The 22,386-nt window shown below is 39.4% G+C and overlaps 1 protein-coding gene across 2 annotated transcripts; it reads left to right on the top strand.

Moving 5' to 3' along the window:
* Positions 1 to 14,364: 14,364 nt before the first annotated feature.
* Positions 14,365 to 21,745, top strand: LOC146319041 (uncharacterized). Of its 2 annotated transcripts, XM_084731268.1 has the most exons (7): positions 14,365 to 14,568; positions 14,812 to 15,162; positions 16,730 to 16,836; positions 16,990 to 17,146; positions 19,471 to 19,920; positions 21,112 to 21,220; positions 21,398 to 21,745. In XM_084731268.1, the coding sequence occupies exons 1-7, from the start codon at positions 14,487 to 14,489 to the stop codon at positions 21,543 to 21,545; spliced, it is 1,404 nt and encodes a 467-aa protein (XP_084587394.1). In that variant the 5' UTR covers positions 14,365 to 14,486; the 3' UTR covers positions 21,546 to 21,745. The 2 variants fall into 2 exon arrangements, with proteins under 2 accessions (XP_084587394.1, XP_084587393.1); XM_084731267.1 differs by lacking the exons at positions 16,730 to 16,836; positions 16,990 to 17,146.
* Positions 21,746 to 22,386: the final 641 nt, after the last annotated feature.

Here is a 22,386-nt window from a genome sequence, read left to right as displayed (position 1 = left end):
GGACCTTACTGGTGGTTACTGACTATTAAAACTGCAAAACAGCATGTTTAAATTACTGCCAGCTTTTTTTTCCCACAATTTATTTTTTCATTTTTAGATTGATTTTCTACTTTCTGCTTTCCCAGAGGGAAAATCAGGCCAGAGACCCTTCCATGATGAAGTTAGTTTTCTTAGAGTAGTTAGCAGTCTGAGAGTACACAAACCATGAAAAGTGACAATTACTAAACTTGAGAGAAATTATGCTGTCGGAGTAGCATAAAGGCAGAAATCCTCTCATGCCTTGCCCACTTTCTTTCCAGTCTAAGCAAAGTAAACTGTAATTGTACACTGCGTAGGCAAATTTGAAGACGTTTGCCTGAAGCTCATCAGTGATGTGGCATGCATGCAGGAACCTACAGTGAGAGGAATATCCTCTCTGTAAACAAAGTCACAACAAGGCATACGGTGTCATTAAAGCACCATCTTGGCCCTGATGGAGGCAGGGTTCTTGGCAGTGTACTACCATAGCTTAGGGATGGAGGTGGAATAGAGCCGTCATGCACACATACCTTTTATGTCTCTATAACCACTGATGGAAAGGCTCTTGTGGATCTGTGACCCTTTCATCAAACACCAATGAGCAAAAATGGTCCCTTTGACAATTATACAAAGGTCCAGTGGGCAAAGTAATAACAGGGTTGAAATGTTTTGCTTCAGTGACAACAGGCTGACAATTTGTTTTAGCTGCCATGGAATTTTGTTACATTCCTGTTATCCTAAGTCTGACTAACAATATAATAACTTTGGTGAGCATTTCCTCTAATGCCATAATCAGGTCAAAATTGTCCAGCTGTCCAATACTTTGGTCGACCAAAATACTTGTTCCGATGCGTTCTTTTCATTAACAATTAATGTTAAGTAATACATGCACTATAGGGCGCTGCTCATAGTCAAAAGTCACGACAAGGAAGAAGAGTTAAAAGTCTTTGACACCAACAAAAATGGCGTCGCTGGAGGAAGTTGTGATAATGAACATCTTGTGTAAGAAGCAAAAATAGAAGCAGCGCTGTAGACGGTGGTGGTCAACATTAAGACTGTGAATTCATTTCACTAACTGACGATGAATGTCATCTCCAATACTGTAGGAATTTTAAAACTTCATTGTGTTCTGTGCTCATGTCTTGGTTGAACTATTGGCTACACAGCTACGCTGCCTTTGACAACTACCAGAGGTACTACTCCATTTTGTCCTTATCCATAAGCTTTCAGGAAATAGGCACAAATATGGATGATATGAGCACAGAGTGAAGACAGAAGGCTCCATCCATCCATATATGCATATCTAATGTTTGGCATAAATAGCTATCCTTCGTGTGTGATGCTGTTTAGAAAATGTTAATACTGTAATATGCTAAACTAAGAGAGTGAACATGATAAATACCAAGCATGTTCTTAAACATACAAACTCTTGGTTGTGACAAGAATGGTCATTTTGAAATATTCATGTATTACATACTGGTGAGGTAATGCATAAACTCAGTTTTACTTTTTCTTTTTTTCCCTCCATTCTGTTTTTTTCAGCCTCCTCTTATCAACAACATTAAAACTGACATCTTGATGTTTAATATCAAACTTAATGGAATGATCATGAGGAGATGTTAATCACCGCTCTTAAAGCTGCTCATACAATGAGCGGTCATGAGGAATGGTATATTACAAGAGTCGATCTGTCAGTCATAGGGAGCTGAAGTGGAGATAATCATGTCGACTAATGGGAGGGGATGGTTGAAGAAGTGAAAGTGAAATTAGCCACAAGGATAATGAGTCATGTCTCAATGTGACTCCGTTACGCCATGCCAGCACAGCAGCACCTTATGTCACTCCAAAACACTGCTGCCTAGCTGGCATCACTCTGCTCACCTCCGCAAGTCAGACTGGACCTCAGAAACCTCAGAGTGCCGAGTCTGCACTTTTTCATGCCACAAGACTAGTATGATTCGTCTTTGTTCATAACCACTGACCTTCATTAAGGTCAGGAAGTGAAACACTGATTCTGTGCTGTTCTTACACTGAATACATCATACAATCAGTTGAATATTTGATGGATATAAAATGCAGCTAAATGACAGAATAGAAAGGGGGAAAAAGTGGAATATGCTTGAGCCACAGCTCCTAATCTCCTATCATGTGAGCCATGTGATCTGACCAGAATTTTCATGTTTAAATTGGAAATAAATTGAAACCAATCTTGAGCGAAATCAGCAATTAGTTGGATTGTTATTAGAAAGAAAATGTAGGATAAGACATATTGTATAAAAATGCATAATATCAATCATTTGCTTTAATCTTTCAGAGGTAAACTGATTCACAAAATGTAAAGTGTGACATGAAATTTGACACTAGAGAAGGCCTAACTGACCATAACTGATGTAGCTAGTCTACATCAATTGTTACCTAGCTAGTTACAACTGATAACTAATGTTAGTAAAACACCAAGTAAGTACCCAAGTGCATCAATCATTAGCTGTCTAGTTAACAAACATTTTGCGAACATTAGTTAACTTATGATGTAACTAAATACATTGTTTTTAGAGCTACCCCAGCAACATCTTTAACCACCTGCAAAATGTGGTTGCTATCTCAACAAGGGCACATGTAGATGTTGCTGCCAGTAGGTCCTTCAAATTTAGCTAGTTTTCAGCTTTATCGCTGAAACGTATCGCCAATGACTCATAAGCACTGGGAAAGGAAACATGGGGTTTGGATTAAAGAGCCTTTGTGATGATCAACAATGCAGCTGGCATCTTTCAACCACACAGCTGGATGCACCGCTGCAGACCATCTCAGAAGAGTGGAGGAAAGCAGGGATAAGAGTCATGCTAACCCAGCTTGGATTAAGGCTGCTCCTGACTTATGTCCGGATAGGAAAATGAAATGGACGAAATGCTACTCATATAAATGAATTCATGTTTTATACCTATATAGGCTACTATTGCTTATTGTTTGTCTGTATGTATAGATGTGGAGGGTTTAGAGTAAGTATACTAGTTATTCAGACACAGACAAAAACAATAAAATTGTGCTTGGTGTTATCCTCGGACGACTGTGGATATGCTTCAAACTCAGCGAGACAAAAATACTTAGAAATCTAGGGTTTCCTGCTAGACACGACTAGATAGTTGACTGATGTTTTGCATGATACCAAGTTTGCTGTTGGGGTGGGACAGGGTCAATAAGGAGGACTCAATGTGACAAAAACTAACAAAAAACACTGTTTTATGTGTTTATAAAACTCACGTCACAATGTTCACATGACTGTGTGGTTGTATGTTGACGTAGCACAGAAAAGGTTTAAAAGAAGAACCTTTTGTTGTTTATATCAGGTTTGTGTAAAAAAAAACAAAACAAAAAAAACCTGCCCTCCTCTCCTAAATTATTACTTTGCTAAAACACATGCTGCTGCTAATTCCACTACACACTGAATAACAACTGGGGCACATCAAGCGACAATCAAATATAAGTAGTGCACACTGGGAGCCAACGTGGTTGTACAAATACTGCCTCTATGATTAGATTGAATTGGACAGGATTGGAAGGAAAAAGCTGGAGGAGAGTTGTTTACTTGTCCCCTGCCCTAAAAAACACAAGGAAGTACACACACACTAAAGCACACAGACATGGACTGTACGCACACACTTCTGAGCAAGATTAGATTTCTTTTCTTTGTCACCATTCCAGCAAAATGATGGGCATAAATGCACCCTCTTCTGCTAATCTTGACCCTCAGTGTACACTCTCAGGGTCCCCAGACATGTTGTCAAATTCTTAAACCCTCTCAAATGTCATTATAGATAATAGCAGACAAAATACCCCAGTGACAACTGTCAGACACAAGCTGCGTGTGTATTTGTTTGTGGTGTGTGTGTGTGTGTGTGTGTGTGAAGACTCATGTCTTAGAAGCAGGAAGTGTTACTAACTTGATAGCATGACCTGGGGGCTTTTTATAGGAAGTTAAACCAAGATCTTGTTTTTTACTAACATGTTTCCTGCAGAAACAGCTATGGTTGTTGCATGTGCACACAAAATTTCCACACACATATATCTCCAACCAAGGGAACAGCTGAAACAGTATGATCACGGGCCAAGTCTATTGATAATATTTTTTTTTCTACTAGAAATTCCATGTGTGGTAAGACTGTCTCTTGAGAGTTGAGGCACATTCAAAACTAATCAATGGACGACTTTCAAGAGAGAGACTGCAACAGACTGCTGAAGGGAAAGACATGGAAAAGTACAAGTTGAAGTGAGGGGTCAGTATCAGGAAGTGTTACTAGCTTGATCGTGCAACCTGGAGGCTTTTCCTAAGAAGTTATCTGTAACTTTGCTGAGGCGAACTCAGAAGAGATTCTATTCACATCAGTCCAGATGTTCCATAAGGTCTTGGGCTTTACCGACATGTTTCCCTACAGAAACAGTGAAGGCTGCAGCATGTGCAGACAAGACTTCAACAACCATTTCTGAAGTAGCACAACTTGCTAGAAAACAATAACTGTGTTTCTCACATTTGTACCATACAATGTTTTTGTTTTTTTGTTTCTTTGTTTTCGTGGGTCAGAATCTAAACCAGGCCAGGCTTAAGTATGTTCAAAGTGAACCCACATTTTCAGTGGGTGTTGGACTCCAGCAAGGCTGCCCCTTGTTCCCAAGGCACAGCTGGGATAAGGAGAGTGAACCTGCTGCAATGACAGTGAGCACCTCCACGTCTGAGGCTACGGTTCTCTGTTGGCAAACAGTGGAGTTCAAACAGTTTTAGTATCTCTGGGTCATGTGCATGAGTGATGATAAAATGGAGCAAGAGACTGACAGGTGGATTGGTGTGACATCAGCAGTAATCTGGGCGTTGTACCTGACCGTCATGGGGAAGAGAGTGCTGAGCTGGAAGGCAATGCTTTCAATTCACCTGTCAAACTATGTTCCAAACCTCACCTGTGGTGACCTTCAGGTGCTAACTGAAAGAATTAAGTTGCAGATACAAGTGGCTAGGGATGCGGCAGTGAGGGAATTTTCCCACCAGTTGATAAACTTGGTGTTGCTGATTACACTGGACAAAAAAAGATATGAATGCCTCAGAGGTTGGTTCATTGTGAAAGTTCAGACTGCAGGTCTATCAAACATCCCCACTCTGACACCAACAACTGCTGCTGATGTCCACAGAAAAGTTGTAAAATAACACTAACAGTACACAAACACTGGCTGTAATGTTTGCTCCTTGTCAAGACTACCTTTTTTAGCTGTGTTAACCTTAGTTTTGACATATTAACATCACCTAACTCTTTCATGGTAATGTAGTGAACAATAGTATACTCACGAACAAACACCCCACGACTGTTTGGTGATGTTTGGGCTTTATAAAATTCCTGTTAAAGTAGATTTCAGACTGTACAACCATATTCATCGGTCAGCTAGCAACATCTAGAATTAGCCTACAGTGAACAGAGGCCAAATTTGTTTTCAGTTGGGTATTGGTATCTATTTCTACTGGAACTGTCGAATACCCAACTTAAAAATAACTACTGACTAAACTAACTCACTAACCGCAGTCTGCGTTTGAAATCTGACATCTGCTTCTCTGCTTCTCTGCAGCTGCTGCTGTACAAGGCAGACACTTTGACTTTATAATAATGATTTCCTCCAGGAGACTGGGCTCAGCCTTAGAGACAGGGTGAGGAGCCTGGACATCCGGAGGGAGCACAGAGTAGAACAACTGCTCCTACACGTCGAAAGGAACCAGCTAAGATGGCTCAGGCATCTCATTAGGATGCCTCCTGGATGTCATCCTTTGGAGATTTTCCAAGAATGTTCTACTGGGAGGAGACTCGGTGTAGACCCAGAACTCTCTGGAAGGATTACATATCTCATGTGGCCTGGGAAGGCCTCGGGATCCTGCAGAAAGAGCTGCAAAGCATTGCTGGGGAGAAAGACGTCTGGAATACCCTGCTAAACCTGCTGCAGCCACAGCCTGACCCTGGATAAGCAGAAGAAAATGGATGGATGGATGGATAGATAATAGTCCATTATGCCTTTTTCAAACTTGACAGAAAAACCTAGCAGATTTTAGCATGTAGGTTAGGCCTACTTATTTAGATTTACCTGAGACTAATTGCTAAGCTGTCTGTTGTTATGTGCTGAAAATATAGTACACAGTGTTTGGCACAATTGAATAATGCAGTAAATCTGCTGACCATAATATTTACACAATGAGCTTAAAGAGGCTATACAGCTCTGTAGAGTCGCAGAGTTGAGAAATAGGTGTTGTGGATTCCAAATAAATTCTCATTTTACATTGCACATATACATTTGTTTCCTTGCTAATTAGGAATTTTGCTAAATTTGGTAGATAATTACGAATTTAGAAGACTAGCTACTTATAAGCAGTTGTATTCCATGAGTATCTCCTCCCAAGGGAGCAGCTCAAATGGTCAAATCACAGGTTCGGTTTTTATCAATAATGGCTACAACAAATTCCACGTGATAAGACTGTCTCTTGAGAGCTGAGACACATTCAAATCTAATCAATGGATGACATTCAATAGAGAGACAGCTAAAGATGGGGAAAGATATGGAAGAGTACACAGTGGAGTAAGGGGTCAGACACGGGATGGAGCCAACTATACCATAGTGGGAATGAGCGAACAGTTGGAGCCTGAGGTTCTCATCTGTTGGGTTAGTTCTTTCTCAGTGCGCTAAATCAGATCCCCCAGGGACTAGCATTCAAGCAAAAAGCCTTGAGACAGCAGTTCTGTATTACAACAAAAATTAACAAATCCCAGTACTTCCAGCCCAACAAATTTGTGAAAACTACTTGTAGTGTCAGACTGATCAGTGAAAATGCGTAAGACAGTAGAAATGGAAGCATGTCTTACCCACCGGAGGGAGTAGCGGAAATAAAGAGAATTAAGATAAACAAGAGAATTTAACGCCTTTCACAGAGAGGAAATCTGACTTGAAGCTATTGTTTTAGTGGCTCCATAAGCTCAAAAACAATTTTAGATATACCACAAATAAACTCCTCTTCACCACTGGAGGAAAGTGGCTGGATGCCATTTCTTTTGTTGTGCAGAATAGCAATGGGGGGGAGGGGGTGACAACATTTCTGCTTTCAAAGTCCTACATTGCCATCACATTCACTTTTATTCAGCCTCTATGCTTTGTTTGGTAGATATTTTATTCATATCCAGGGGATAATTGGGGATTATCGGCTCTAAGCTGGCATTTTGATGGCTTTTAAAGAACACCGATTTGCTCTGAGACAAGCAATAGTGCATTTCTAAGTATAGTTTTATTAGGAGCTTTAGGAAGCCATTGTGAAAACATGAAAGTATGTAGTAATGAAAGAGAGTGACCTCAAACTGAAATTAAGTTTCCCCCCAATTAAATCCATTTCTTTTTGTTGTGTTTAAGTGGCCTGTGTCTTGGTTTTTCTGTGTTGTTGCCCTCAATGGATCAAAGATTTAAAGGCTTATATATGCCCACTCACCAAGGAAAAAAGATGCATATGATTTAAACGATGTGACCAGCAGCATTGTAGATGGTGGCTTGTGCAAGCATTAAATACATTATTTGTTAGATGTGGAGAGAGATTTCTTTTCACTAACTGAGATGAAAGTCATTTCTAATACTTTTAATGTTAAAATCCTGTGGTCAGGCATATATAGAGAAATATTCATGGGGTGGCAAGAGGGTATTATTGAGACGGAGACACAGAGCTGATGGACAGCTGCTCAGAGCTGGGGAGCTCTGGATGAGAGGGTCAGTGACAAACTGGAGCTTCTGGAGGAAGAAACAATGGAATCGATCTGATGAAGAATCCTTTATTGTCAGGAGGGGAGCTCAGATTGTACGTTTTATGTTCAGCTCTCAGTACCTTTAACTTCTAATTGAATCTCTGTGTTTTGAGATGTAGTTTCTCCACACTGTTGATGTTTGTAATGTCAGGTATCTGCTCTATTACGCACAACGCGCGGGCTGCTCATCTGATAGGAGGGGCTCAGGATGAAGAAAATGAAACCTACCTCAACATGAGACTCAACAATCTACTGTTTCTAGGCTTTCTACCCACTGCAGCTTTAATTTATGCTTTTAACATGTTATTTTTCAAGTAAATCCAGTCAACTGCAACTAATAATTATTTTCTGTATCCACTCCTCTGGTGATTATTCTCGTGATGAATCGATGAAGTGTTTAGCCTTTAAAATGTCCAAAAATGTCTTCAAATGTCTTCTTTTGTCCAGCCAGAATCCAAAACCCAGGGATTCCTTATTTACTACCATAAATGACAAAGAAAAGCAGCAAAGCTTGACATGTAAGAAGCTGGAACCAGTAAATGTTTAATATTTTTTCTTGAAAAATGACTGAAACTTCGATTGTCAACTAGATTTGTTTTGACTGACTAATTGTTGCAGCTCTTATCTAAAATTAATGCAGTAAATCTGACAGTACAGAGCCACATTTTTTATTAATTTGATTCAGATTGTCCAAAACTGTTGTGGCAGCTGGGGTGGCAAGGCATGTTTTAGGGGTGGCTGTTGCCATGGGACCCCTCTAAAGCCGCCTCTGCTGTGGTCATGTCTTGCTTGACCTATTGGCTACACTGCCCACATGACTACCAGTACCGCTCTGTTTTGTCCATATCTGTTTGTGTATCTAACATTAAGTAGAAATGAGCCTGAAGGGCAGAGGAGCTTATATGGCTGCCCGTAACTGATAACACCCTTCAACAAGCCCACTGCAGATGAAATGTGTAATGTAATAGATTTTAATATGTTTGGTCCCACTGAATAACTCGAGGCTGACTACATATTCATAAACGTGCTACCTTGAGTAAAATAGTTTGAATATGATGCTCTCTCATTGGCTATAATTAGTTCAGTTATTTTACTGCTCAGTTCATTACAATTTTTGCTGTTGCTTCACATTGTGTCATTCTTTCTACAAGGTGGGTGAGTGAATGAGTAATGAATAAATTGTTACATTTCCGTTTTTGCTATCCCACCTTACACCCACATACACTATTCACCGTCTTAAACCATTAATTCTGTGGCTCATTGTGTACAGTCCTGACAAGCTATAAAACTCATTTTTATCCACCACAATGGCTCTCTCAATCTGTCTTTCCCTCCCTCACTCAGGCTCCCCCACAGTCTGCAAAATTTCATGCTTTCAGAAAGTTGTTCAGAGTTTTATGTTGCCCACTTATCGCTGTGTTTGTTATTTGTACCCATCCATTTATTCTTCAAACGAAAAACTGAACTTTTTCCCAAATATTGGGGGTAATAAGGAACACAAGAGGCAGAACAATTGAGGAAAGGTGAAAACGGTCATTGTAATTTTGTTATTTTCTGGATGGGTCAATGCCCCTTTCCAAAATAAGGGCAGTATTAAAAGACGTGACTATCTGTAAGTCCATTCGTGGCTCCCAAAACATGATTCTGGTAATCTCTCTGAGATTTTGTGTGGCATCACAAGTCAAAAGGTAGGGTTAAAAGCAAAAAGATTTTTTAACAAAAGTAGTGACATTTATCGTCCCCTGCCATTCCAATTAGCGCCATGTGATTTAACTTTTCCCAATATTCTGATTTATTTAGTTTGATTTTCATCTGCTTCAGCTGCATGTTTATCTTTTGTGCTGATCACATGACAACCTTTGGAAAAAATGCAACAACACGAATCATTGGTAATGACCTTTACTGCAGGCTTGAGCAGAAATACGGTATAAGCAGGCAAGTAGACAACAAAGTTCAGTTCACTTTTAGTTTAAGAACTATTGATTAGGGTAGATTTATTAGAGGACATTCGTTTACTGATTGGTCATGTTTTCATTTACCTTATAGCCCTTAAATCATCTCTGTCAGTCAACTACCCTGTGACAGGAGACAAACTGTTGAACAGCTCTCATTTCTGGTCCTCATACTTTAACTGGTGTGCCAATGCAGAAGCACTTCCAGTGATCTAGCTACCAACACAAAGTCAATTTTCAGTAGGGAATGAGAACTTCTTTGGCTTCTGAGGGGGGAGAATACCAGGAAATGTGTTTTTGGATGCACCAGCACCACCTTTTTTCACACCAAGTACAAGTACTTACATTTACATTGTACTTGCTGATACCGAGTACCGATACGAGTACTTAATAATACCATTACAGTTCTTACAGTAACTTTAAAAAAATGTTTTATTTTCAACACTTTCTAAATGTAACAAATTGTTGTTGCTGTTTCCTGCTGCAGGTGTAACCATAGTTACTGTACACATAACAATTCTGGGTTATTTGTAGTGACTTACTTTGCTAGATTTGTGTTCCTTATTAAGCTGTGCAGTTTACTGCGCACATGATATATTTCAGTCTAATAATTTCATAACATCATTATGGACTTAAAGCATTAAGTTAACTGTTAATAGTGTTACATATTTTAATTATTTCATTATCATTTACAGCACTTTAACTAGTATTTTAATTACACATTTACATGTGTAGTATTTAAGTTTCTTCTTCATGTCCCTCTTGTCTAAGAGCTAATTAGTTCCTACCTGCCACTGTACGGGGGGGACAGGTACCCTGCTGTGAACCCCAAAGAGTGAAGTTGGGTGTGCTGTGCTGTCAGGCTGTTTTGGTGAAGATTAACAGGGGAATAAAGAAGAATACACAAAGAGAAGTTGTGGCAGCTTATTACCAAGGAAAGAGGGTTACAGACTGGTGGCAGCTGTGTTTTTTCTTCATCTTTGGATTAATTAGTCGAGGTATTCAACTATTTTATGCCCGCCAGTACTTATTGGCTGCGGTCTACAGCTGCACTCTGTGACATTATTTCAGTTTCACATGGACTTACATGGAATTTTACAGACAGTTGCCAAAGTCGCTGCAGTCTTTAGTGGATGATGTTGAGGACAGTGAGATAATGACGGCAGCATGCGTCCGCATCTGCATCATATTGGTTCCTTATGTATTTGCTTGTGTGGGCGGCTATTTTTCACCTGAGTAAAGTACGAGTATGAGTACCTGAAGACATTCTTTGACCAATACCTGATGCTGGTATTGGTATCAATGCATCCCTACGAACTACTGTCCTAGATGATAACAGACAGAGCCACCGCACTGTGAGCTTCACAACGGCTCCTCAAAACCTTACGTGTGACATCACAGAGGCTCCATCTACTATTTAGTAAACTAAACTGCTAAACTAAGAGCAAAGTCATAAGATGGTGAATGGTAAATTCTACCTGCTACAAATCATGTTAACAGTGTAATTCAGTAATGGTCCATAACATATCCACCCAACCATCATTGTTACAGACCTTCCCATTAACAGACATTTTAAAAGTAGCACTTTCACAGTTTAATTGGGCTGTCTGTTCTCCTCATTGCAGCCTTCAGTCACTCAAATTATAAACATAAATTGTTCCTATCAGAGACAGAATGAATAGCATATTTAAGCTCTTTTAGTGTTTTTAGGTTGATACGCAACTTCCTCAGTAATAGTCAAGTGACATTATTGAACATTTACTAATTGGTATAGACAAATAAAATATCCTACTGTGAATTAATTTAATTTTCATTGTTAATTTAAAAACGGTCAGCAGGATCTCAGCATCCTATCACCATACATTGAGTATCAATGCTACACACCCTGTAAAAACAAGCATGGCCATGATGTCTTATCAGAAAGTTAGAATGTTAAAGTAGTATAAGTTACACTCTTTGTTGTACAGAGCAGCAGTATGACATTTAAAAAAAGCCTCTAAGGGCTCTGACTGGTTTGTAGTCAGACAATCTGTACAACATGCCCAGATTTTAATAATACATTGTCTCTTGAAATCAAACTTGTCTTGCCTTGCAGCAAAACTCAGCAGTGAATGTGGTTAAATGAGCAGCGTCACATGTGTGAATACGTGCTAACACTGGTCACACACCCCCTTGAGGTCAGCAGACACACTTCACACACACTTCACACACACAAATATCTATACACAGGGCTGATAATTAGTGTTCTGGTGCAACGTGCTGCAAAAAAGTGCAATTCGCTGCAGGTCACAGGTGTATCCAGGAGCCCTGGAGACTCTGAGCGCAGGCGTGACCTCGGTGTGGAACTATTAGTGTGTGCAGGGGTGGGGGCGCAGGGTGCACCAGCAGGTCACAGCACTTTCTTTCCTTCTCATTACACCAAAGAAAGCAGAAATCAGAGCCTGCCAAGGCCACTAGGTCTCTTATCCATTATTATTTAATTGTGTATGAGACTAGTTATTTAACTTCTCTGTCTGGAACATGGGGAAGTGATTACAAGCTACAATAATGCCTGTCGGCCAAATGCCTTAAATTTTTTTCTCCTTGTTCTTCTTGGACCACTGAATGAAGTCGTCACAGTGATGTTACATTCTGACAGAAATCCTTGAGACTTCCATGACTTCCCCCGAAGGAAATGATGCTGCCCTTATCAAATGGAGCAATGCAGCAAGGTCCCCTTACACTTTGATAAAAACACTGACAGAATACTGATAGAAATCTCCCTTTAGAGAGCAGTCACTTTCCTAAGCCCCAATTTAAATTATAAAGGTCATAAACAGAGTACAACAGTAAAATTATCAATCATCTAAATGTATTGCAGGGGTCCACAGGGAGTATTCATAATAAATAAAAGGGGAGAGCTCATAATATGGTGAAGGATAGATGAAAAGAATGAAAGCTGTTTTGGATAATAGCATTTTATGATACTAATAGCGGTTAATATAGCTTTCTTTCTGATTAGATACTGAAAAATGGCTTTAAAAACATTGCCACCCATTTATCATCAGCAGGTTTATCTTGAATCTCTGATGGACATTTTTTACAAAAACATTTGACTTATCATCAGCATTTTCCTAGCCTATTAGATATACACAAAGATGTCGCCTTTGGTTGGAAGATTCAAGCAGATTTCCCAGTTTGTTCTTGTGATCTGTGCTAATTAGGTGTAGTTAGATGAAGCCATCTCTCTCAAAGCTGCAGACAAATGATTCAATTCTTTGAAGAATGAATTAATGCATTAGAAATCCAGTGTTGTGACAAAATGTCTTACAGGAGGAATAATATTGCTTGTCTCCACAGAATAGGGTAAACAAATTATTTAATTGGAGCGATAAGATCACATTTGCCAGAATTACTGTTATTTAATATTTTCTTTTATCTCTTTATTCCAGCCGCAAGTGTAACAAGCTTTATAGTTAAGTTCTGCTCTGACACATCAACCACTAACAAGAACAGAAGGCGACACGAAGCTGTAAACTGCAGGCCGAATAATATAAAACAGTCAACTTATCAAGTTTTTGGACGAATGGACTTACAGATAGTCACGTCTTTTAATACTGCCCTTATTTTGGAGACGGGCATTGACCCATCCAGAAAATAACAAAATTACAATGACCGTTTTCACCTTTCCTCAATTGTTGACCAATAGAAATCTATATACATAGTTATATCATTGAGACAAAATTGTGACAGCTTTGTGTCTTCATGTGTTCGGGATTTGACTGATTTTTTTTTAATTACATGGCTTTGTTAAATACTTGATTTTGGCTGGTCACTTGACCCTTCCTAAGTCTAGTAAGTAAGTTTGAAGATGGTCAAAAGATGTTGGTGGTGGATATTTAAAACTGACATATAGTCACATATTAAGTTAGCTAATGTTGGCAAATTGCTGGCTAAACAGCTAGCCAATCTACATCAGCTGTTAGCTAGCTAGTTAGAAAGCAGTTAGAAAGCCAACCAGAAGGCTGGCTGAGGTTCCAGCAGGTACCAAACTTGTTCAACTGTAATTGGGGCACAGAGAAAAAGGGGCAGAACTTTTTTTTTTTAAGTAGCTGTCTAAAAAGCAGTATAATTTACAGTGAGTTGGTCATCATGGTGAAATAAACCCTGACATGCATTATCCCTTCCGTGTATATTTAGTGTAACAGTTTGCTCATAAAGATGCTGTACTACATCAAACTTTGACTTAATTACAAAAGCATGATTCACATATTTATATAACTAAATTTAACCTCAAGTGACTTACAATTGTTCAACCTGTGCATGCTTTGAATTAATTAATAAAAGTGAAGTTTATTCAAAGAAACATTAATTAATCTTTCAGTCTTGTTTGTGCTCCCTTGGTATCTTTCTTCCTGGATGATTCAGATGATCAGTGAGGTAATCTAAAACCAAATGAGTCAGTTCTCTGTACCCTGACTATAAGAATAAATTGTGATAAACACTGCAAAGATTTGCGCCTATTGCAAATCTGCTTAGCACCGGAGGTATTCACCACAAAGTTTCAGCGCTACACAGATGACTCACTCACTTCTTACTGTGTGGCTTCCTGTGAAGATAGGTCATCCTGTTCTCTGTCTCACAGTCTTTGCCCGACTCTTTAACCTCAGTCGACAGTCTACTGTTTCTCTCTTTGCTGAATCCCTCAATGGATTCAGCCTGATTGATCGTAATGAGTTTGGGGAGCTCAGACATGGCTGGAAGTGCACTGGGAACGGCCTTCTCCCTCCTGCTCCTTGCCTCTATTATACAAGGTAATCCTGGACCACATGTGCTGCTGCTCACGTAATATACCAGCCAAAGACAGGATTCACTGTGGGTTTGAAAAGTGTATTGGCTTCTGGTGTGACAAGCTGCCTCAGTATAGCTCTGTGTATAACTCTGATTTTATCTCCCTGCATCCCAGTGGACTGCAGTATGTAATATCTACTTCAAAGTGTAAGTGATTTTGTCTCCTCACTTTTCATGCTTCCAATGTTATCTGATGTGCTTGACAGGTCTCCAGAATGTTGAGGTGTTCTATTATGAAAAGATGGAGGCAGTTGTGGGCCAGAATGTAACGTTGCCCTGTACTGTCAACACCAGTACTCTCAATACTCTCAATCTCCACATTGTCAGCATTGAATGGAATAAGGATAGACACAAAAACACAAAGCTGATCCTGTACAGCCCAGGCCATGGAGTCCAGTCATTTTGGCCTAATGTCACCATCCGGATTGAGAACAACTCGACGGGTTCCCATCTAGAACTTTACGAGGTGACAAAATGGTACAGCGGTGTCTACATTTGTGACATTACAACCTTTCCTCTGGGCTCCATCAGGAGAGAAACAGTGCTAGAGATCAAAGGTAAGGCAAATGCATGCCAATACCTCAACCACAGGATTTAACATTTGGATGATGTGCAGTAACTTTCTATCTAATTGTCCATTGCATATATTTCATATTACTCCTGATTGCATCAGAGCCCTGCTCCTCTGCCAATTTCAGCAGCTATTTACTTCTGAGCAAATGTATGTAATAATTATAAGATCTCATCCACAGTAAAGTACAGTACAGTGTTTGCCACTGGGGCTGCAAAATTAATCAAATTATTTAAATTGCAATAAAGCCAAATGCAATATCCAAGTTGCAGGAGCTGATTTTTTTTTCTTTTTGATAAAAGAAAATGTGTAAGAAAAAAGCTTTATAATAAAGTACTGTAGTACTGCAGAGATGCCATGACCCACAAATCCAGCTTGTTTTCATTCTCAGCTTGTCAAATAGTGACTGACCATTGTTGCGCAGTAACGCATTGCTCAGTAATTAGTTAATGTTATATTATTACTTTTCATAGTAACAAGTTGTGTGAGGGATTATAATTTCCAAAACAGCAATAAAAGTAGAATAAAAGTATATTACACTTACTAATCCAGGAACACCGTGTTAACTGCATTAAGCAATTTGTGTGCATGGAAGGGCTCTGAGTTCACCTGTGTCCGCATGTCTGCATAAATTATCCACCCGCTGACCCACACTAACATTATTTTCTCCAATTTATACACCCTCTCTGGCACCTCTACTCATCTCTGTAGGCAGTGCAAGCTTTCCAGCTGATTTCTTTACTGTATGTTTACAGATGAGTGACTGTTTTCTTTCACAATCAACTAATGATTAAAGAGGCTGCCCTCAGTTTTGTTTCCATGCGCACAGTAATATCATGGCAGCAAATATGTGGAACATTCAAGTAGCAAAACTGAAAACTGTAGTTATAAACTCTCGAGAGGACAAAGAATTAAATAATCAAAGAAGTTATGCTGCTGTCTTATTGTGCATGAAGGCAAACAAAGCCTCCCCTGAATTTTGTGTTGCAAGTCACTCCAGTGGCATCATGTGACGTTCATAACATGACAAACTTATTATAACCCCAAACATGGTTCTATCCTAAATGTACCCAAGTAGTTTTGGTGCCTGAACCTACCAAAAATGCCGACATTTCACAGCGTTAACAACCACAATGTTAAAAAGACTTTCCGGCAGCATCTCAGAGGGGGTGGTAACAAAGTGTCGGTTTTTGTCGAGTTGGAACATGTTGACAAATCTTGTTCTCCAAATGTAAGAAAACCTGTTTGTGTAGTAGAGACCCCAAGAAATGTCACGTCATCAGGATTTTCATTGTTTTTTCAGTGACAATGAATGTTGTGATGTAAAATTTATCATTCCAATGCAATATCTGTCAAAAATCATTGCAATACAACTTCTTTTTTACCATTTTGTGCAGCCCCATTTATTTTCTTCCATTTGGCCTATTGCTCTTCCACCCTCGGTCATGTTGCACACTGACACAGGCACAATATACCTGTACCTTTTAGTCATGTTTCATGTGAGCATTCTTGTGTTGTCAATCCAAATTAATCTCTCATTTTCTCTCTATTAGAAGATAAAATAACATGCAATGTGAACAGCACTGTTGAGGTCCACGCTGGAGAAAATGTGACAATTCAATGCACCGCGCTCCCTAATACACAGTACAGGTGGACAAAGGTAACAGAAAACACTTAATCAGCCTCTTTCTGCTTATTCCAGTTCATTCACTGAACATCAAGATGATCTGATTACCTCTGGCATCAAAACCTACAAAACATATTTTTCAGTATGAAAGGTATTCATATGCTGCATAATCTTGTTTTGCCCTAGAACAAGAAGCTGGTGTCAGAGAATGAATCTCTGGCGCTCTTATTGGTGACTGATGCTGACACTGGGGCTTACACACTGACTGTCAACACCGGATATAAAAGTCTGCACAAAGAGTTTATCATCTTGGTGCTAACAGCAACCACGAGCTTGAGGACAGGTGAGTTTCTGTATTTTTTTTGCCGCTGTTTCTCTCTTTGTGGCGCAGTCAATTTCAGCATTTCCTCAGGGCTGGATTAACAATCTCACAGAGGGCCCGAGAGACTGAATGACTTAATAAACTGCACTGGACCAGAGAGCTGATACTTGACTTTTGTTATTATAGTGTAGCTCGCTCAATTTTAATTTTAATTAGCTGAAAGGAAAGAGAGAGATTCAAAGGATTTTGAAGCTGCCAGCCATGTTATGAGAATGTACCAGTAACTGTGAATAAATTGTGGACTACAGAACTTTAAGAACGAAGCTCTCAATTATTTGCTGCAAATCAATTGCCCCCTGGGATTCGGGGGTTAATACTGAGCTGAGCAGAACTAAAACAGCACTCAAAGTTTTAAATTGTAAAACAACCAAACCGCATGTCGTCTGCCCCCACCGGTGATATGGCTTGGTATAGTGCTGTGAGTGGGCTGTGCTTAAGACAGAAAATAATCCCAGTTTGTCTACTTCCTCATCCTGTATACGTGTTTCTCATGCATGTTTCAATATGTAAAAAAGACGAAAGCATGCCACACAGACGTCACAAGTCACTTCCTGCTCTTCCTTTCTGTCTAACTTTCAAAACCACAAGAGCAAACACACTCAGCAGAGACTCAGCAGCGTCTCTGAATCATGACATGGGTTGAGAGCACAATCTGTTGGACAGATTGGAGTAGTACAGCAGCCCAAACAAAGGGATGAAAAATACTGAATTTAATATGCCTGTAAATAAGCAATTGGCTTATTTATTTGGCTGAGATTAAAGATGGATTTGTTGAGGTTTATGTATGTGGGTATGCATGGTGGAAAAGAATTAAGGCACAGCAGATTAACTTTACTCATTACTCAGGAAAACCTATACAACATACCACTGAATTTGTAATTCATGCCCACTCCTCCGTCTCAGAAATCTGTGCCCATGACTTCACGGTTCAGGTTCTTGAATGAGCTCTTTGCCTTATTTTACCTATTGATTATGCACAGAGTTCTCATAAATGCCAACTCGGCCCATGTTTTAATGATGTATCACTGTGCACTGGGTATTTTAAAGTTTTCTGGTGCATTACTGATATACTTTACTTTCTACTCTTAACTCAAATGTGAAGTTTGTTTAAGAGATAGTTTGACACTTTGGGAAATACATACTGAAACCAAAGTGGGAGGTTATGTGCCGTGCTATTTCTTACCAGACAACCAGTTGAGACTCCAGGGAGTTACTACTTCTGGTAAAGAAATATGTTGCGTCTGAAGTCACACACTGTGCACTACATACTCAAAATGTCATTCAACAGTATGTATCTTTTCTCAGCGTATCACTTCCTAAGAGCCTCCTTGCCGGTTGGAGACATTACACCAGAGCTGCCTTTGTCACTGTCCTCCTTTGTCTGTTATATTGTTGTTGTTGTCATCACAATTGCATTGCATTGTGGGATATATTTGCTAGTGAAGTGTCCAGTGCTTGCATACCATAATATAGCCTGCACTGCACGTATTCTTGGTTTCATACTAAGGTTTCCGACATACTAAAACAAGCTCATACATTGTTATTGTCTACTAAACAGCATGTTAGTATAGTAATCTGGACATAGCCCTAGTTCCAGCACCTAACTCCCAATAAAACCACAACTTCCCAGTTGCTCATTTGGGTTTCTTCAGATTAAACAAACTATATATAAGATGTTAATTAGTGAATTAGGTGCTGGTGGGCATATTTTGTTACTTTAAGACATCCAGGCTTGCTGTTTGCCTCCGATTCCAGTCTTTATGGTAAGTTAAACTAACTGATAGCTTGCTCCAGCAACATTTTTACCATACAGGTGTGAATGACATGTATTTTCTTTTGGCAAAGTGATTAAGCATATTTCCCAACATGACAAAGTGTTACTAACTTGAATGTCCCTTGCACATACAAACTGAGTACACATGAAAATCCTTATACTGCACCGTTGCAGCCTTGCAAATAATTTCATCTTGACCTTTATGATATATTTAAATTTTATCTTGTCTACTCTGTTGACCTGTTTTCCTCTGCCACCGTTTGTAAAGCACTTTGGTCAGTTCATGTTTTAAATGTGCTATAGAAGTAAATTTGAATTGAATTGAAGATATTATTATGTGATGGTTATATTTTGTTCATCCATGTGCACAATTTTGTCAGATGTTTCTTCTCTAACAAGTGAACCCTGTGGAGCTCCAATAAAGTATTTTTTTTATCACACTGCAGCCACAACATCAGACCACCACTATACATTGTTTGTGACAGCATATTTATTGCTTTGCTACTTCCAGATCTCTTGACAGTGTCACCACAGTCTGATGTAACCGAGGAGGGACTGATCGAACCAACAGACAGCAGCTTTACTACATCACCGACCACTGGGCCTTCAACCACTGACACTAGTGTAACTTACACACACATCGATGTCACGTCATCCCCTGCCACACACACAGACCCCTCTCACTTCAACAGCTCCAATGATCAGACCATTAACCCGACTCACACTTTCAACACAGCCACCTTTTCTGACCAATCAGTGTCCAGCAATCTATCCACAACATTAAGTTATGGTAGTACAGTGACAAGGAATGACTCCATACCACATACAGTACATTCAGAGGTTAATTCCTCAACCAGTCCAGTGGAATTCAGCACCCTGGGAAACATTACGGAAAACTCTGACAGTCCCGGTGCAACCCCAACCGTGGGCACTGGAAATGAGACAGTGACCAAGGATGAAGGTAATAACAACTTAATACAAATATACAAATACTTACAAATATACACTCAACAAAATTATAAATGCAGCACTTTTGTTTTTGCCCCCGTTTTTCATGAGTTGAAGTAAGAGATCTAAGACTAAGACCATATTTCACAAAGAGCAACAGATGCCAATTTTTTCCTTAGGCAGGAAAAGTCATGACCCTCCCTACTAATCACTCATCATGCCTAAACCTAACAACAAAGGCAACAAATGTTAGCCAACTGGAGGCAGAGTAGGGTGGGTCATGATTTTGCCCTCCTGGGGAAAAATATAGTATCTTGAGCCCTGTGTTATATAACCATAGTTCAATGCCTAATAAATGTCTTTTTCTAGATAAAACTGCAGTGCATGTTGCCTTTTATTGTGAGCAGTTCAAGGCACACCTGTGCAATAATCATGGATTATCTTGGCAAAGGCAAAGGAACAAATTTGTGAACAAAATTGAGAGAAATAAACACAGAAGTCTCAGATACTTTACTTCAAGTCATGAAAAATGGAAGTACAAAGAAAAGTGTTGCATTTATATTTTTGTTGTGTGATCAGCAATGCGTTATGTTGTGCAATTCTAGTCTTTGTCTGAGACCCTGAATTACCCAACATCCCTCTGTTTGCCTGAAATGGGCTTCTTAGTGATGCTCACAGATTGTTTTGGGCACATCATTTGCTCTGCTGCCAGCAGCGTGGTTAGCATTGTTTGTGGCTAACGAGGTGAGGCGAGCAGCTGCAGTGCTGAAAAGTAAACAGTAAAAAGTGTTTAAACAGCAACCAATAACTGCAGACAACAGAGGATAAATGCCTCAACAGGCAAGACCCCCCTTAAAAAGTGCAGATGCATCCTAGCTGCAGTGTCTTTGCCTTCACCATCTGCATCTTCAACACATGTGGAGGCTTTACAGATTGCAGGTTTCACAGCCCCAGGCTAGATTGCCTTTTCAAGGTAGAAATCTCGTTAAAAGGAGTGTCAGCTTCTGGGCTTGGAGTCCAGCCTGCTGAGGGGGAGGACTGCAGGACGCACAGGCAAAAAGTTTCAAACTGTAGCTTTACATTTATTATCAATATTTGCTGGAGTCTGCTGGGTGTCACCAGAGCAAGCTGGTCAATAAACACATCTTTAGCTGTTGCTGTCCTCCAAAATGACATTTTTCCCTTCTCTGAATATGCTTCTTAGATACTGATGGTGTACGCAGTCATCTGTTGGTGGTGTTACTCATGGTTCCTGTGCTGCTATTGATCGCTGTGGCTTGCTTCCTCTACAGGAGACAAATTAGAAAGGAGAGGTAAAACTCTTGTTATCTATTCATTCAAGCATTCTGTACACCTGCTTGCACTTATTCAGGGTCACGCACTGGGTGACCCTGACAAATGTGAAGAATCCGATAGAGGCACATGACTTATAATAGCTACATGCTAGTTTTCTAGCAATAACAATTAATATTTGTGTCATTTTTCTTTAGGATGGATCTACCGCCTCCGTTCAAACCCCCTCCACCTCCAGTCAAGTACACAGCTGCAAGACGCAGAGAGATTCAAACACAGCCTTTCCCCACTTCAAGGTGTAACTCAGTTGATTTTCAGTATAATGCCTCATTTATTGAACAATGACAGTTGATAAATTATGTGCAATAAGTGTGGACATATAGGCTGGAATGCACCAACAAGGACTTCTTTTTAAACCTGATTAAATGGTTCAACTTAAATTGTTGCACCATACTTTTTAACTTATCTTAAAACTGAGAAAGATTCGACTTAAATCTCAGTTTAGTTCTGAATCTAGATTAAATTTAATTCTGTTAAACCCTGATTTTAAAATGTGATCCAGTTTTAACATTAAATTTAAACTTTAAAATGGCTGCCTTTTTTTTAAAGAAGCATTGTGAATAATAATCAACTTGCTCCATTAATTTGGCCAAACAAGCTTTTTTCTTAAAGGAGGAGATATCCAAGCTTATCTGTTGAGCCATCATGAGTAAGCTAACTAGGCTAACAAACTTTTTAGTGAACCCAAACCACATAATGTTTTGCTAACCTTTAGCTAATTTTAGCTAGGAAACAATGTAATGTTTCGTAAACTGTTGAGCTAAAACTTGTAGCTAACAATAGCTAGCAAGCAATGTAATATTTTAAATATTGCTTTAATATTACCTAGCAAACAATGTTGTTTAGTTTTGTTTTGTTTTTAGCAAGCTGAAACTTTTTTGGCAATGTTAGCTAGCAAACAGCATAATGTTTTGTTAACTTTTTTGGTAGCTAGCAAACAATGTAATGTTTTGCTGAGGAATACAGCTAAACTCTGATTAGAACTAGTCTTAGATTGAATTCATCTTTATTGGTGCAACCCAGTCATTGTGTAAGCTGTATCCTGTCCTGGCCATGGTTACATGCAGAATTATAAAATGTACTGTTTTCACCTGTGGTCAGTTTAGAGTTTCAGTTACTAAAACAG

Source organism: Lutjanus erythropterus, chromosome 11 (assembly GCF_056507025.1).
Source record: "Lutjanus erythropterus isolate fLutEry1 chromosome 11, fLutEry1.hap2, whole genome shotgun sequence".
NCBI classification, from domain to species: domain Eukaryota; kingdom Metazoa; phylum Chordata; class Actinopteri; order Lutjaniformes; family Lutjanidae; genus Lutjanus; species Lutjanus erythropterus.
This window is presented reverse-complemented; position numbering and strand designations above follow the sequence as displayed.